This window comes from Lottia gigantea (genome assembly GCF_000327385.1).
Source record: "Lottia gigantea unplaced genomic scaffold LOTGIsca_22, whole genome shotgun sequence".
NCBI lineage: Eukaryota > Metazoa > Mollusca > Gastropoda > Lottiidae > Lottia > Lottia gigantea.
In genome coordinates this window covers 692,924-705,561 of record NW_008708555.1, presented here as the reverse complement: position 1 = coordinate 705,561, position 12,638 = coordinate 692,924, and the positions used below count along the sequence as shown (strand labels likewise).

Here is a 12,638-nt window from a genome sequence, read left to right as displayed (position 1 = left end):
TGAACCATGGACCAATCTATTTATTAATAAATTGATTGACAACCTATTTTCTCACACATTGTTGCCAGACAGAACTTGTTAATTGACAATATTAATTACATAGATTGTAAAGTTTTTAATTTAAGCTTAGTTTGTGTTTATAATGTTATTCATTTATATCATTATCGAATAAACCATTTATTAATTTATATTGTGATGTTGACTTTATGGTGGTGGCTTGTACAAGCAGACTAGCTTCACTCTTTTCAAAATATTTAATTATACGTCTCTCTGGAAGGAGTCCACTACTATGCAACTTTTTACTCTCAATTTTACTATGCTATACTATAATATACCCCATAGAACATCAGTGGAGGATTCGAACCCACGGCACTTTATCGGGGTCAATCTAGGTCTCGCGATATAAGACGTAAAACAGACGATATCATGTGATTTAAGCAGAGCGAAACGTTTAAACGTTGACAAACCTCATCAATTTATTCAGTCGGTAATTTTATGATGATCAGTTTTTGAAACATTTTTTGGATTATATTTGATAAAATGGGTGGGTAGCCTGGAGTACAAGAATTCTGTTCAAATGGCATCACTTTAAGAGATCTTCTAAAAGAACCTGGTAACGAGTGTAGTGTGCGAGACAGGATTCGTACTTTATATAATTTGGCAAGCGGATTGAAAGTTTTCCATCAGAAAGTTTTATTGAATGATTTACAGACTTATGACTTGTAGCATAAAAAAAAATATTCTGAACTTTCCCCCTCGAAAAATGTACTCCCACTTTATCTTAACAAATTAAAAACAATATTTTTATATCTTCTTGTCCTAAGTTATTTGTGGGAATGAACGAAATCAATTCAATCTTACGAAAAAATGTCGAAGAGAAGCCTTTCAGACACTATAGAGATGCATTTTGAATTCAGTCTCTACAAAATATTTCATTTATTATAACAATGTACTCGAATTTAAATTATTTTCTCGAAAAATCGATAAATAAATCTATGGATAAATATATCAAATAAACTGACTAAACTTGTTGGGGTTACTAATTTGTTGCGGTAGATTAAATATGCTTAATTGTTGTTATCTCCCCTGAAAGCGGAATAGGTATTTTATGAACGATGGATAAGGCCTGCCGCAGACGACGGGAACTAGCTGAGATGCCTACCTCGAGAGGTTGTCAGCTGAGCAACATTTTTCACTATTTTTTTTATCGCACATCGCCTGTCTCACTAGAAATACCCGGCCAATTCCTTATGTCAACGGAAAAAAACGAAGAACATTCGGACTGCATCCGTGCCACATAACTAATCAAAATGGCCCCATCTCCCTGTTATGGAATTCCACAGAATAAACAGCGTATAAAAACGGATAGATAAGACTTGTACAGATTGCGTCATTCACTGTTCCCATACTGATACCACGTGATCCGTCAACGCGTTTCTATTGGTAAGCTACTTTTTCTAGCTCAGCAGGCAGCTTTGACGTCCGCACTCGGTGAATTTCAAGCCTCAGATTTCAGAAAATATCAAACAAGATAGATATTTCCCTCAGAGCCTCTTGAGGAAGAAATCTCACTAAAAATTCAGCGTAAACGGGAGAAACAGCTCAGCTCTCTTGAGGCAGGCAACTCAGCTATCCTCTCATCTGTCTCAGGCTTGAGGTTGTGCATAGCTAATACTAATAGGCTTTGGCACCATTTTAACTCTTTCGGGGCTACCAGATTGAAGGGTATTAATTGTTTCTAGATCATTTTACCAGTACTTATCTTTGTTTTGGGGTTTTTGCCCGATATTTTTTTCGGTCGCTGCCAGAAAGGATAATACTTGGGGCGTTGCCCCCCACCCCCTGCCTCCCCTGTAGGTATATACGTAAACTCATAACCATGTAGCTCTATAAAAATCGATAATGTTCCATTAATACTTTCTAATTGAAAATGTCTGTCTTTTAACTTTTGAGTATTGTATTTAACAATAATATTAATATACACCATGTTGAAAATAGTCCGAAACATCTGCCTCTATTCCTGCCAGCTATTTTTACAGTAAAAGTTGTCGGCCGGAGTAGGATAAGAAAATATGAAAACCTTTTTTATGTGGAATTTCCATGGTAAACAAATAAACATCTCCGTCGATGGATACACGTTTACACCTTTCCGTACATCGGACGAACACTCTGTTATCAAAAACCGGAGTTAAGTCGTTTCTTTCCAATTTCGCCCCATTGTAAACCAATGTGCCCCAAAAAATGATCGATCACGTGTCCAAGTTGACGTTGAACAATAGAGGGCAACATGACGTGGGGTAACTCCGAAATGACATATTAAAAGAAACTAATGGCTGTCGAAAAAAAAAGGAAATTTTAAACTGAAATAATGCATCCTGGCAAAAGATTCTATTGGGCATTGTTTCTTTTTGTGCTGAATAAAAACTATTACCATATGCAGCTCATACGATTAGTATTACTTAAAGCTATCATGTTCTGATTAGGCTAAAATCAATTATCAAAAAATATATTTAACCTTTGGGCCGCCATACTTGTTCAAGAAATATGACCACCACACACCGATTATTCTCGATGTTGACAGTCCGAGGTCTGAATAGGCGTGCCTCATCTGTCTTTTATGTTGGGTGGCGGCCATATTTTTTAACAAGTATGGCGACTGCTAGTAGTAAATATGGCGGACCATGAGCGGGCAAGCAGACCTATTTTGTTTTCTAAATAATAAGTGTTATTAAAGCATCAATGCATCATAATATACAATTTTAATTGATTAGAAGAAAAAATTATTTTCTGAGTAAATTGTCTGTCACGTGGGTTTTATTCAATTATTGTCAATTTTTTTGGTGGAAATATGCATTAATTCACTGTAAAAATGTAATCATATTTTAACTTGCTTAAAGAGACAGATTTGCTATTCGGGGGTTGATTTGGGTCTTGGATATATGTAAATAGTCTCGTTCATTACAACCAGTAATTTAGCAAGCAAGATAGTTCATGACCACTATAAGAGTCTTCAAGATAAATTCCCCCATGTCAGAAAATGATAGTTGGATATTCAAAAAATCAGAACTTTAACGACAATCTTGTTCATAGCAAACTAAAACATGAAAATTCTCAAATCTTGCAATTTTTAAGTGAAAATAGAGCAAAATAATTGACCCGAGGAGACAGGCCTACACATAAAAACGTTTTTCCTACCCCGGGGTATTTTCATGTACTGCGAGTCTTGGACTAAATTCGAACGAAAATGATTGGCAAAACTCGATTCTGTAGACATTATAGATAGAGAGTGATAGCATCTGCTTGTTTATTCGTCGGTGCTTTGTATTTTATGTTTTATGCAAAGCGCTTAGAGTAATTGTTGTTATTATATAATGCGCTCTATAAATATTGTATTTATCATTTATTATTTATTATTTATTATTTTGTTTTTTCATATATTTAATCTTCATATTTCATTGTGAATTTGTTTAATATCAGTATTCTAATGCTATTTATTTATTTCTGATAATTTAGATTCGAAGTTACATAGTTTACTAAATTAGTCTTATAATATATATATTATTAAATTGATTAAGCAGAACGTTAACGTTGTACAACATTGAAATATTGAGAGAAAGACACAGACAAACACTGGAGCACAAAAAGTGATGCATGAAAGCCAATCATCTGTATATTTTACAATTCACTAGAACGCTGACCGTCAAGGGACACAACTCCCATCTACAGAGTATTAAATGACTAACGCGAGTTGGACCGACTCCACTATGCTAATTCATTTATCATCTCCATGTTAACTCAAGAAATTCAACCTTCTATAACTTTTTCCAGAAATAGCCTGGCCAATACTTAGTTTTTTAATATATCATGATCGTGAACATTTTAAGTTTGGCATATCTAAAGTAGAACACTACCAGATATAAACCTCTGGCTGTACAGGAAACAACAATTTTCAGATATATTCTTTCTTTAATCCACTATAATCAAATAATGCTCAATACAAGAACAGTAGAGCAATATAGAAATACCACTGTTAAAATAGTACTCAATACAACAATTGTAGAGCGATATAGAAATACCACTGTTAAAATAGTACTCAATACATCTATTGTAGAGTGATATAGAAATACCACTGTTAAAATAGTGCTCAATACATCAATTGTAGAGCGATATAGAAATACCACTGTTAAAATAGTGCTCAATACATCAATTATAGAGTGATATAGAAATACCACTTTAAAATAGTGCTCAATACATCAATTGTAGAACGATATAGAAATACCACTGTTAAAATAGTACTCAATACATCAATTGTAGAGCAATATAGAAATACCACTGTTAAAACAGTGCTCAATACATCAATTGTAGAACGATATAGAAATACTACTGTTAAGATAGTGCTCAATACATCAATTGTAGAGCGATATAGAAATACCACTGTTAAAATAGTGCTCAATACATCAATTGTAGAGCATTAGAGAAATACCACCGTTAAAATAGTGCCCAATACATCAATTATAGAGTGATATAGAAATACCACTGTTAAGATAGTGCTTAATACATCAACTGTAGAGTGATATGAAATACCACAGTTAAAAAAAATGCTCAATACATCCCAAAACTGCTTGCGATAGTGACGTCATAAAACGTACAGAGCTTAGAAAAACTTTTAACAACCCCTTTAAAAGCAATTTAACGCTACCTACCATCTGTGTATGTTGGGACGCAGACTAATAAGATTTTAAAAAAAAAGAAAAACATATTGAAGCCAATCAAAACATTATTTAATTTAAACTAGTTAAAATGAGCCACGTGTAATAAACTAAAAGAATATTAGACGAGAGGCATTATAAATACAGTCAAGATTATCTAGAATATTATTAGAACCTTGTAGAGATTCAGTTAACAGACCGACTGTACAGATATACTACTGTCACCATGAATCAGAACACTATCCCAGTGTTCCTGATTATCAGTGTCTATGTTAGAGTTGTGATGGGTAAGACTTAGATTATTATATAAAGGGGCGAATGAAAAGACAGAGTTATTTCAGCACCAAATTGAAGAGTAAAATAAATGGGATCAGGGTTTAATTTAAGCAGTATCGCATCGCAATTAACGAGTCAAAATGACCCCTTTTACCGTCCAATATCTCCTTTCCTTTGCAAAAATTGAAATTTATCACGACGATCTGCGAATCAAATCTTATTATATATTTTTCGTGAGAATTTTTAAAAAATCTAGATATATATGGCATCTCTATGTCATTGCCAAGATCTTCTTCAGATTTACTACTGGAACATTTTAAATTGCTATCGGATATTTGAAAAATATCAAATAAGGGTTCCATCACACAAGAAAGGCGATATTACTGCGCTCAGAGCAGTAATGTAGTTCTACGTCCCACTTTTCTGCACCATGTGGGCTAATGAAGATGGGCAACGCCATGTAAAGTGCAATGAAAGAAAATTTTGCCAGGACAGCGGCATTAGCCTGCTCTTTTTCGCAATATGGTCGCATATCTCTTGGTTATAGAGGTCGACTGTTTATAAGTTTGTAATGTGTTGGGGAAACGTTCACTAGTTTTCCTCACGTTTGACCGCGACATATACATTTCATGAGATCGCAAATGGTCGCAGTCTGGTGTGACGGGGCTACCACATGAAAGCTTGGCCAATACTTAGTTTCTTAACAAAAATTCAACGATCATGACCATGGACATTTTCAGCCAGCCACACTGAAAGTAAATCACTACATCCGACAGTCACTGCTCATAAAACGACTTTTTAAACAACTTCTCTTCCACCTGTAAATCCTTTTATACCACCCAACTTTCTATACGCAAATCTTCGACGAAAGATGGCCTGTACTGTTCCGACATTCGTATCAACTTCGGGACTATAATGCTGCTAGTTACCCTCTTATATTGACCGAAGATCGCCATAATGCAAAACTATTTCCAGGAGTTTCCGTACAAATGACGCAATGTCTTTTTTTAGTAAATTAAATACGCCAGAGCTACATTATCAAACATGCCAATCTAGTTTGTGAATCTATATTTTTAAAGTGGTTACTTCAGTATATAATATATTATAAAAAAAAACATATACCATAATAAAACTACCAATTATTATTCATGAAACTATTTCGTCATGCATATTTTCTAATAACATGTTCACAGTGATTTGTAGGTGTATGTGCAACATAATGGTAACTAACGAATATTGGCGAAGGTTGAGCCGAATGCTGGACCGTTTTTTGAAAATCTATGTAATTGGCCGAGACTATAGTGGCTATTTAATCTGATTGGTTGATGTTTGTTGCTGGACAACATAAATTAAAAGTAGAGCTTTCATGTGTATTAATGAATCAGTAATACGAAATATGTCTCGGATATTTTTTCTAATCTTGAGAAACCGATACTTTTAACATCAGGTGATAAAAATATCACAAATAAACTGAACAAATTTGCGAGGGTTGCCATTTTGTTTCTGCTGTAAACAAGTCGTTTAAGACATACGATCGAATAAGCTAAACTTTAATTTTCCTTGGTGGAAATTGAAAGCGTCGTAACACAAACTTCGCAGGTCCAGGACTTTATCCTAGTGGAAGACAGGAGAAGTCAGGGTGTCAGAGACAAACAAATCTGAACGAAAACGTAATTTCCGACATCAAATTCAGAATCAGTACAAATAATTACATGACAACGATGTATAGATGTTGATAGCCAACAATGGCACTCTATATTAGAAACAACCTCTAAATTAGATTTTTATCACAGTTTTAAACTATATCCAAATAACGAGATGTATCTTAGTATTAGTATTAATCAATTTCGCACTGCATTATGCAAATTGAGGTGTTCAAACCACAACTTACTGATAGAAGAGGGACGAAAACTCGGACTAACTAGAGGTGAAAGACTATGCCCTTTGTGCATCAGACCACATATTGAAACGGAGTACCATTTTGTTTTAATTTGTGCATTTTACCATGATCTTAGGGAAAAACTAATTCCCAAATATTATTATGAATACCCATCCCATCAAAAACTATCCATGCTTATGTCCTCCCAAAATACTGCCATCCTGAATAATTTAGCAAAATATACCTTTTTATCTTTCAAAAAGAGAAAGTTATTTTTTACTAACAAAGGCTAAATTAGACCAGTTACTATATTATGTAAATGTTTATGATTTGTATAATGGGCCTGTGGCCTCTTTATTATTGAATAAAACTATCACTATCATTAGTCAAAATTAGGCATTCAGATACTCCAAAAGGGAGGGAGAAAATTTTTAAAATATCTCAGACTACATTCGTATTCAGTATCATATGCATAAAATGTTTTAGTGGTCTTGAGTCCATTGTCGAGTTAAATAAACACGTGATCGTTACTGTATCCTTCCTTTTATACCCTCCATGTTTGTTTCTTTGCAGGAGCTTGTACTATACAAGTCACGAACGGTGAGCTACACTTCCCATTCAATATATCACTACCTGCAACGACCGCATCGTCCCAAACGAATTGTGACCTGGATTGTTCTGACGACGATGAATGTACATTCAGCGTGCTTGACCATGGTACCTGTTTGAGGTATGGCAGTCCCGTCACTTATTTTAACCCAAGTCTTGGATTCGATGACTGTCAATCCGAGTGCCTCGAAGATGACAAGTGTCAGAGTTTCACCACATTCAATTCTGTCGAGATAGAGGATTGTTTTCACTACAGCACCAAGGGCGACGAATTCTACGTTGATAAATATGAAGACTGTAGCTTCGGAGTTAAAAATTGTTAACAATCTGAAGAAGATGATTTGAGTTTTATGATAAACAATAGAAAGCTTATATAAATAGTTATAAATTCTACACCATTGTTTCTTTTCAGTTGTATTCTGTACTTAAGAAATTCGAGAAGGCATTACTCCATTCTAGTGATCAAGGGGGCGCCAAAATTCCTATCATTAAGCGTTTCAGCGAAAATCCCCATTTAGCACAGCAGCGCCTCTTTAATTATATTTAAGATAATCAAATGGTTAAAACAAACAGCGAAGAATCACATTTTTCGTTCCCATCTTCAAAATATGAGCATATATTGAGCATGAGGTGTGATGAATTCTTTCTTTTCATTCATTCTTGAGTATTGAATGGGTAGTCTGTGCAGCCTTGATGCAGATTGAAGTTGAAAGCATTGAAATCGATGAAGACCCTGAACACACAGACATGTACATCTGCCTGGATGTAGAATTAAAAACGGTGCTCCCCTTTTCTCAAGCCCTGCAGCTTCTTTGTCACCCGCAATACCATTTTTGGATGCCTACCCAATATTGAGAAGTATATTCCTAGCTATTCCTGTCAACTCTTAGACAGCTGATTTCACATTTTCTGCCCTGTACAGTATCGGGATCGGCGAATTATTTCCATCCTCTTTCCGATCCGACACGAAATAGTACAATGCATTCATGACATTGCAGTCGAAACATGAGAGTCATTGCTTCTTTACAATATCACGCTATTGCGAACTACGTCTAATACAAGAGTCAAGGTATAAGACGCAATTTATAATGCCTTGACTATGTGAAGATGTAAATCAGCGATGTACTCGAAATTTGTGCATGTATATATTAAAAAGACAGAGTGGATTATACAATATACATTTATTATACGAATAATTCAAGAATACTAATTATTTTTTGTGTAGACGGCCTGTCATTTGGGTCATCATTCAAACATTCATGCATCAAATTTTCAAGATTTTGAGAAATTGGCTGATTCCTCAACGATTTCATCATTAGGTAACCAAGACTATATATATCCGAGGCCTCTGACGTGGCAAAACCGCCTCGAACTTCTGGTGCTAGAAAACGAAATGGTTCTGTATCACCAGTGATGCAAAATCGTCGACCAGATTTAAAGCTCGCCACCCCAAAATCTATGAAAGTTACTCGATGTTTGTTTTCAATGTCCACAAGAACATTATTAGCCTTCAGATCATTCCACAAAACTTCTTTCTGGTGGAGAACTTTCAATCCACTCGCCAAATTATGTAAAATCCTAATCCTTTCTCGATTATTACATTCATTTTCAGGTCCTTTTAGAAGATCTCTAAACGTGATGCCATTGGAACTGAATTCTTGTACAAGGCTAAAATCTCCAGGGTAATCCCCTAATCTTAAAATTCCATGGAATTCTGGAACAAGTCCAGTATCTTGAAGATATGTTAAGATTTTAGCTTCATGAACGATGGCCGTTGTTGGAGAGAGTTCTGCCGAATAACCTTTGACACAAACTAAATGAGACACATTGTTCATCTGTGCTAAATATACTGAGCCGTATGTTCCCTCGCCCACCAAGAAATAGTCGCCATTTTGGTGATGGATGAACTCGATTGCATCTGCTTCTAAAATCTCCACCTCAATTTCTTTTAAAGGCGTCACCGGATCGTATCTTTCTCGATGTTGAATGTGAATCGGTGTCCGAAAGTTTGCAAAAGTGGAAGCGGTGGATGAAAATGTGTTTGCATTAAACGGGGTGCAGAAATAATCTTCATCTTGGTGAATATGGATGTATTTCGGTGTAACACAACAGAATCCAGCCGGGGCGGAGTAGGACTGGGGGTAGGGATAATTGGCTGCCACCAAATCATTGGATACCCCTTTATTTGTAGAATTTACGCACCAATCACCCATCTCTTTATTTTCATTACTGGTATTATCTGCTGATGACTTCTGTTCAGTTGACATATGATTCCAAACTTCTTCTGGAAGTGATGGACTTTGATACTGCCAACTTGGTCCACGTGGTCCTTGGTACAGCCAACCTGGTATTGGTGGACCTTTGTACTGCCAACTTGGTCCACGAGGTCCTTGGTACTGCCAATTTTTTATCGTTGGACCTTTGTACTGCCAACTTTGTCCACGAGGCCCTTGGTACTGCCAACTTGGTATTGGTGGACCTTTGTACTGCCAACATAGTCCACGTGGACCTTGGTACTGCCATCTTGGTATGGGTGGTCCTTGTTGCTGCCAACTTGGTTTTTGATCTTGGTACAGCCAACTTGGTCCACGTGGTCCTTGATACTGCCAACTTGATATCGCTGGACTTTCATAGGGCCAACTTGGTCTTGGTGGAATTTGGTACAACCAACTTGGTTCAGAAGGACATTGGTCTGGTCTATGTTGACTAGAATCCAGTAACCCTTGTTGTTCTGCAAGCTTCGTGAAGATTTTCTCATATTTGAAGACATGGCTGATAGCTTCATCTGGTGGAAGGTTAAACTGTCGTGTAAATGTTTCACTGAATGTTCGTGACAGTAATGGAATATCCTTAAACAAGATCTTCCGAGATTCAAATGGAATTTCTGCAAGCTCTTCTTCAGCCGCCTGGAATACAGACATAAGGCATGAAATAAATTATTATTGGAGTAAAACGTCATGTAATCAGTGGTGGCGACAGTGAGGGGGCATGAGGGTTTAGCATTCTTCCCCTTCCCCCCTCAGATATTATGTAATATGATATGATACAAATATGTGTCAGACTGCATCAAATCAATGGAATTTTTCAAAATATTTCTATTAAACTAATGAGATCGCCATAAAGTTCGCAATGAGGTAAATTTAGCCAAATTATCACCAGATCTACCAGTTACTGAAAAAAAAAAACGTTTTCGAAAGAAACTAACCTTTGCAATGTGTTTAAATGTTGGAAATGATGTGGTATTAAGAATAGAATCTGAATTATCTTCAAGATTTTCTTGATTTCCTAAACCCTTCTTATCAGATTCTGATATCAACTGATCGCCTTCCATCATAAAAGAAATATATACTACAAGACGTAGATGCTACTTCCAGTCGACTCTGAAGACGTTTTGAGATAATAAACGTATTATGACGTTTTCGTTATTATTGTAACGTCATAATCAAACCTTGGTTATGAGCACGTCCGGGAATGATTCAAAATACGTAGGCAAACTTCAAAATATGTAGGAACTTCAAAATATGTAGAAAACTTCAAAATTCGTGGGCAAACTTCAAAATACGTGGGCAAACTTCAAAATACGTGGGCAAACTTCAAAATACGTAGGCAAACAATTTAAAGATTCAGGGCCCAGTACCAATAAAAAAAATTCAAATCTCAGATTCAAAACCCCCAAAAATGCTGAATTATGGGATACAGAATTGAATGAAACTTTGACTTGTTATCACAGGGCGAAAAATGTATTTAATCACAGAGTGTCTTATGGATCATAGATAATAAATTTCCTATATAGGCTAGGATGAGGGGGGTTAGGCAAATCGGAACGACAAAGCCGTAGTTCATGAATCGAATATATTTGTATTGTTCCCATAGCCTTGACCTAGTTTTAAATGACACTTTTATGTTGTTCAGATAGTATCTTCTGATTTTAATCACGCAAGAACATTAAATTTTTAAAGAATACTTTAATGAAAAGTAGTAAAATTCAACACTAAGGTGTTAACTGGGTCACATCGACTTTCTCGGGCCTGTAGCCAGCTTTGGGGCGTCGGGGCACATTGCCAAAAAGCCACCATAAAACATCATTCCCCGTAAAAGGCCTGCTGTGGGACTAATTAAGTGAAATATGTACATGGTAATGAAGTGTGTAGGGGATAGTGAGGTGCAATACCAAATATCCGTTCCTTGATCTGGCGTATCTTTGGCTTATGTTTTTATTCTGTAATTTGAGATCTATAATAGGCCTTACTCAACGTTCCCTTTCAACCTATGGCAGCGCGATCGCTTTGTACCAGTTTTGAGGAGCGATGCTCTCTTGTTCACCAAACGACGACAAGCATCACTTCGAACACTCGTTATTCCCAAATCAAATATATTAATGTATAACTACCAACCAAGTTGATAAAATAAATATTCTCTACACATCCTTATTAATATCGCACATTATTAATTCGCCCGTTTCCTCCCAAAACATCACGTCTACAGTCTTGTCCATTATCAGAAGTGGACTTGTTAGTTTTGAGGATTATTACCGGTGAGCTGATAAAGGTGACAGGTTGAATAAAATGGTGACCACACCCTCACGCCCCACACTAAAATAAACTACAAATCAACAAAGTAAATTGAAATCTAGAAACGGTCTGTATTATCTCGTGTATTGATTCTCGCTTATTCATGCACAAATTCTATTGCTCAAGTCTCGTGAATAAACTCTACGCTACGTGACTATATTCTATTGACAATAGCGCCATCTATTTACTGAACGGATCAAGGGACAATACTCCCATTCACTAGGTAATTTGTGTTAATTTAGACAACTTTCGTGTTGGACTAAATGCTATAGTTTACAGAGTAAAATATACTTCTGTCGGATTGAAATAAAAACTTAAATAAACTGTAGTACTCATTGATAATTAAATTGGTACCCTCGCGTTCTGTAATCGAAACGATATTCAAAATGCTGATTTCGTTTTTTATTCAAAGGTTTATGATTTAAAATTGTAAGGGTTGGGTTTATCAAGTGTATATTGTAACATTGAACTGATAGGGGAGTTTTGCGATCTATACCATCGTCTCAGAAACGGGATTTTTTCTTAGCTAAGCCAAATAGATTACTTTACCAAATTCCCTTGTGACAATATTACTGTGACCAGTTTCACTTTGAC

General features: G+C 35.9%; 1 protein-coding gene across 1 annotated transcript; it reads right to left on the bottom strand.

The window, feature by feature from the left end:
- Positions 1-9,734: 9,734 nt before the first annotated feature.
- Positions 9,735-10,127, bottom strand: LOTGIDRAFT_77025 (hypothetical protein; the record flags this gene model as incomplete). The annotated part of the gene is made up of 1 exon (XM_009054499.1): positions 9,735-10,127. A coding segment is annotated over one exon (393 nt), but the record flags the coding sequence as incomplete, so codon positions are not given.
- Between the last annotated feature and the right edge of the window lie 2,511 nt (positions 10,128-12,638).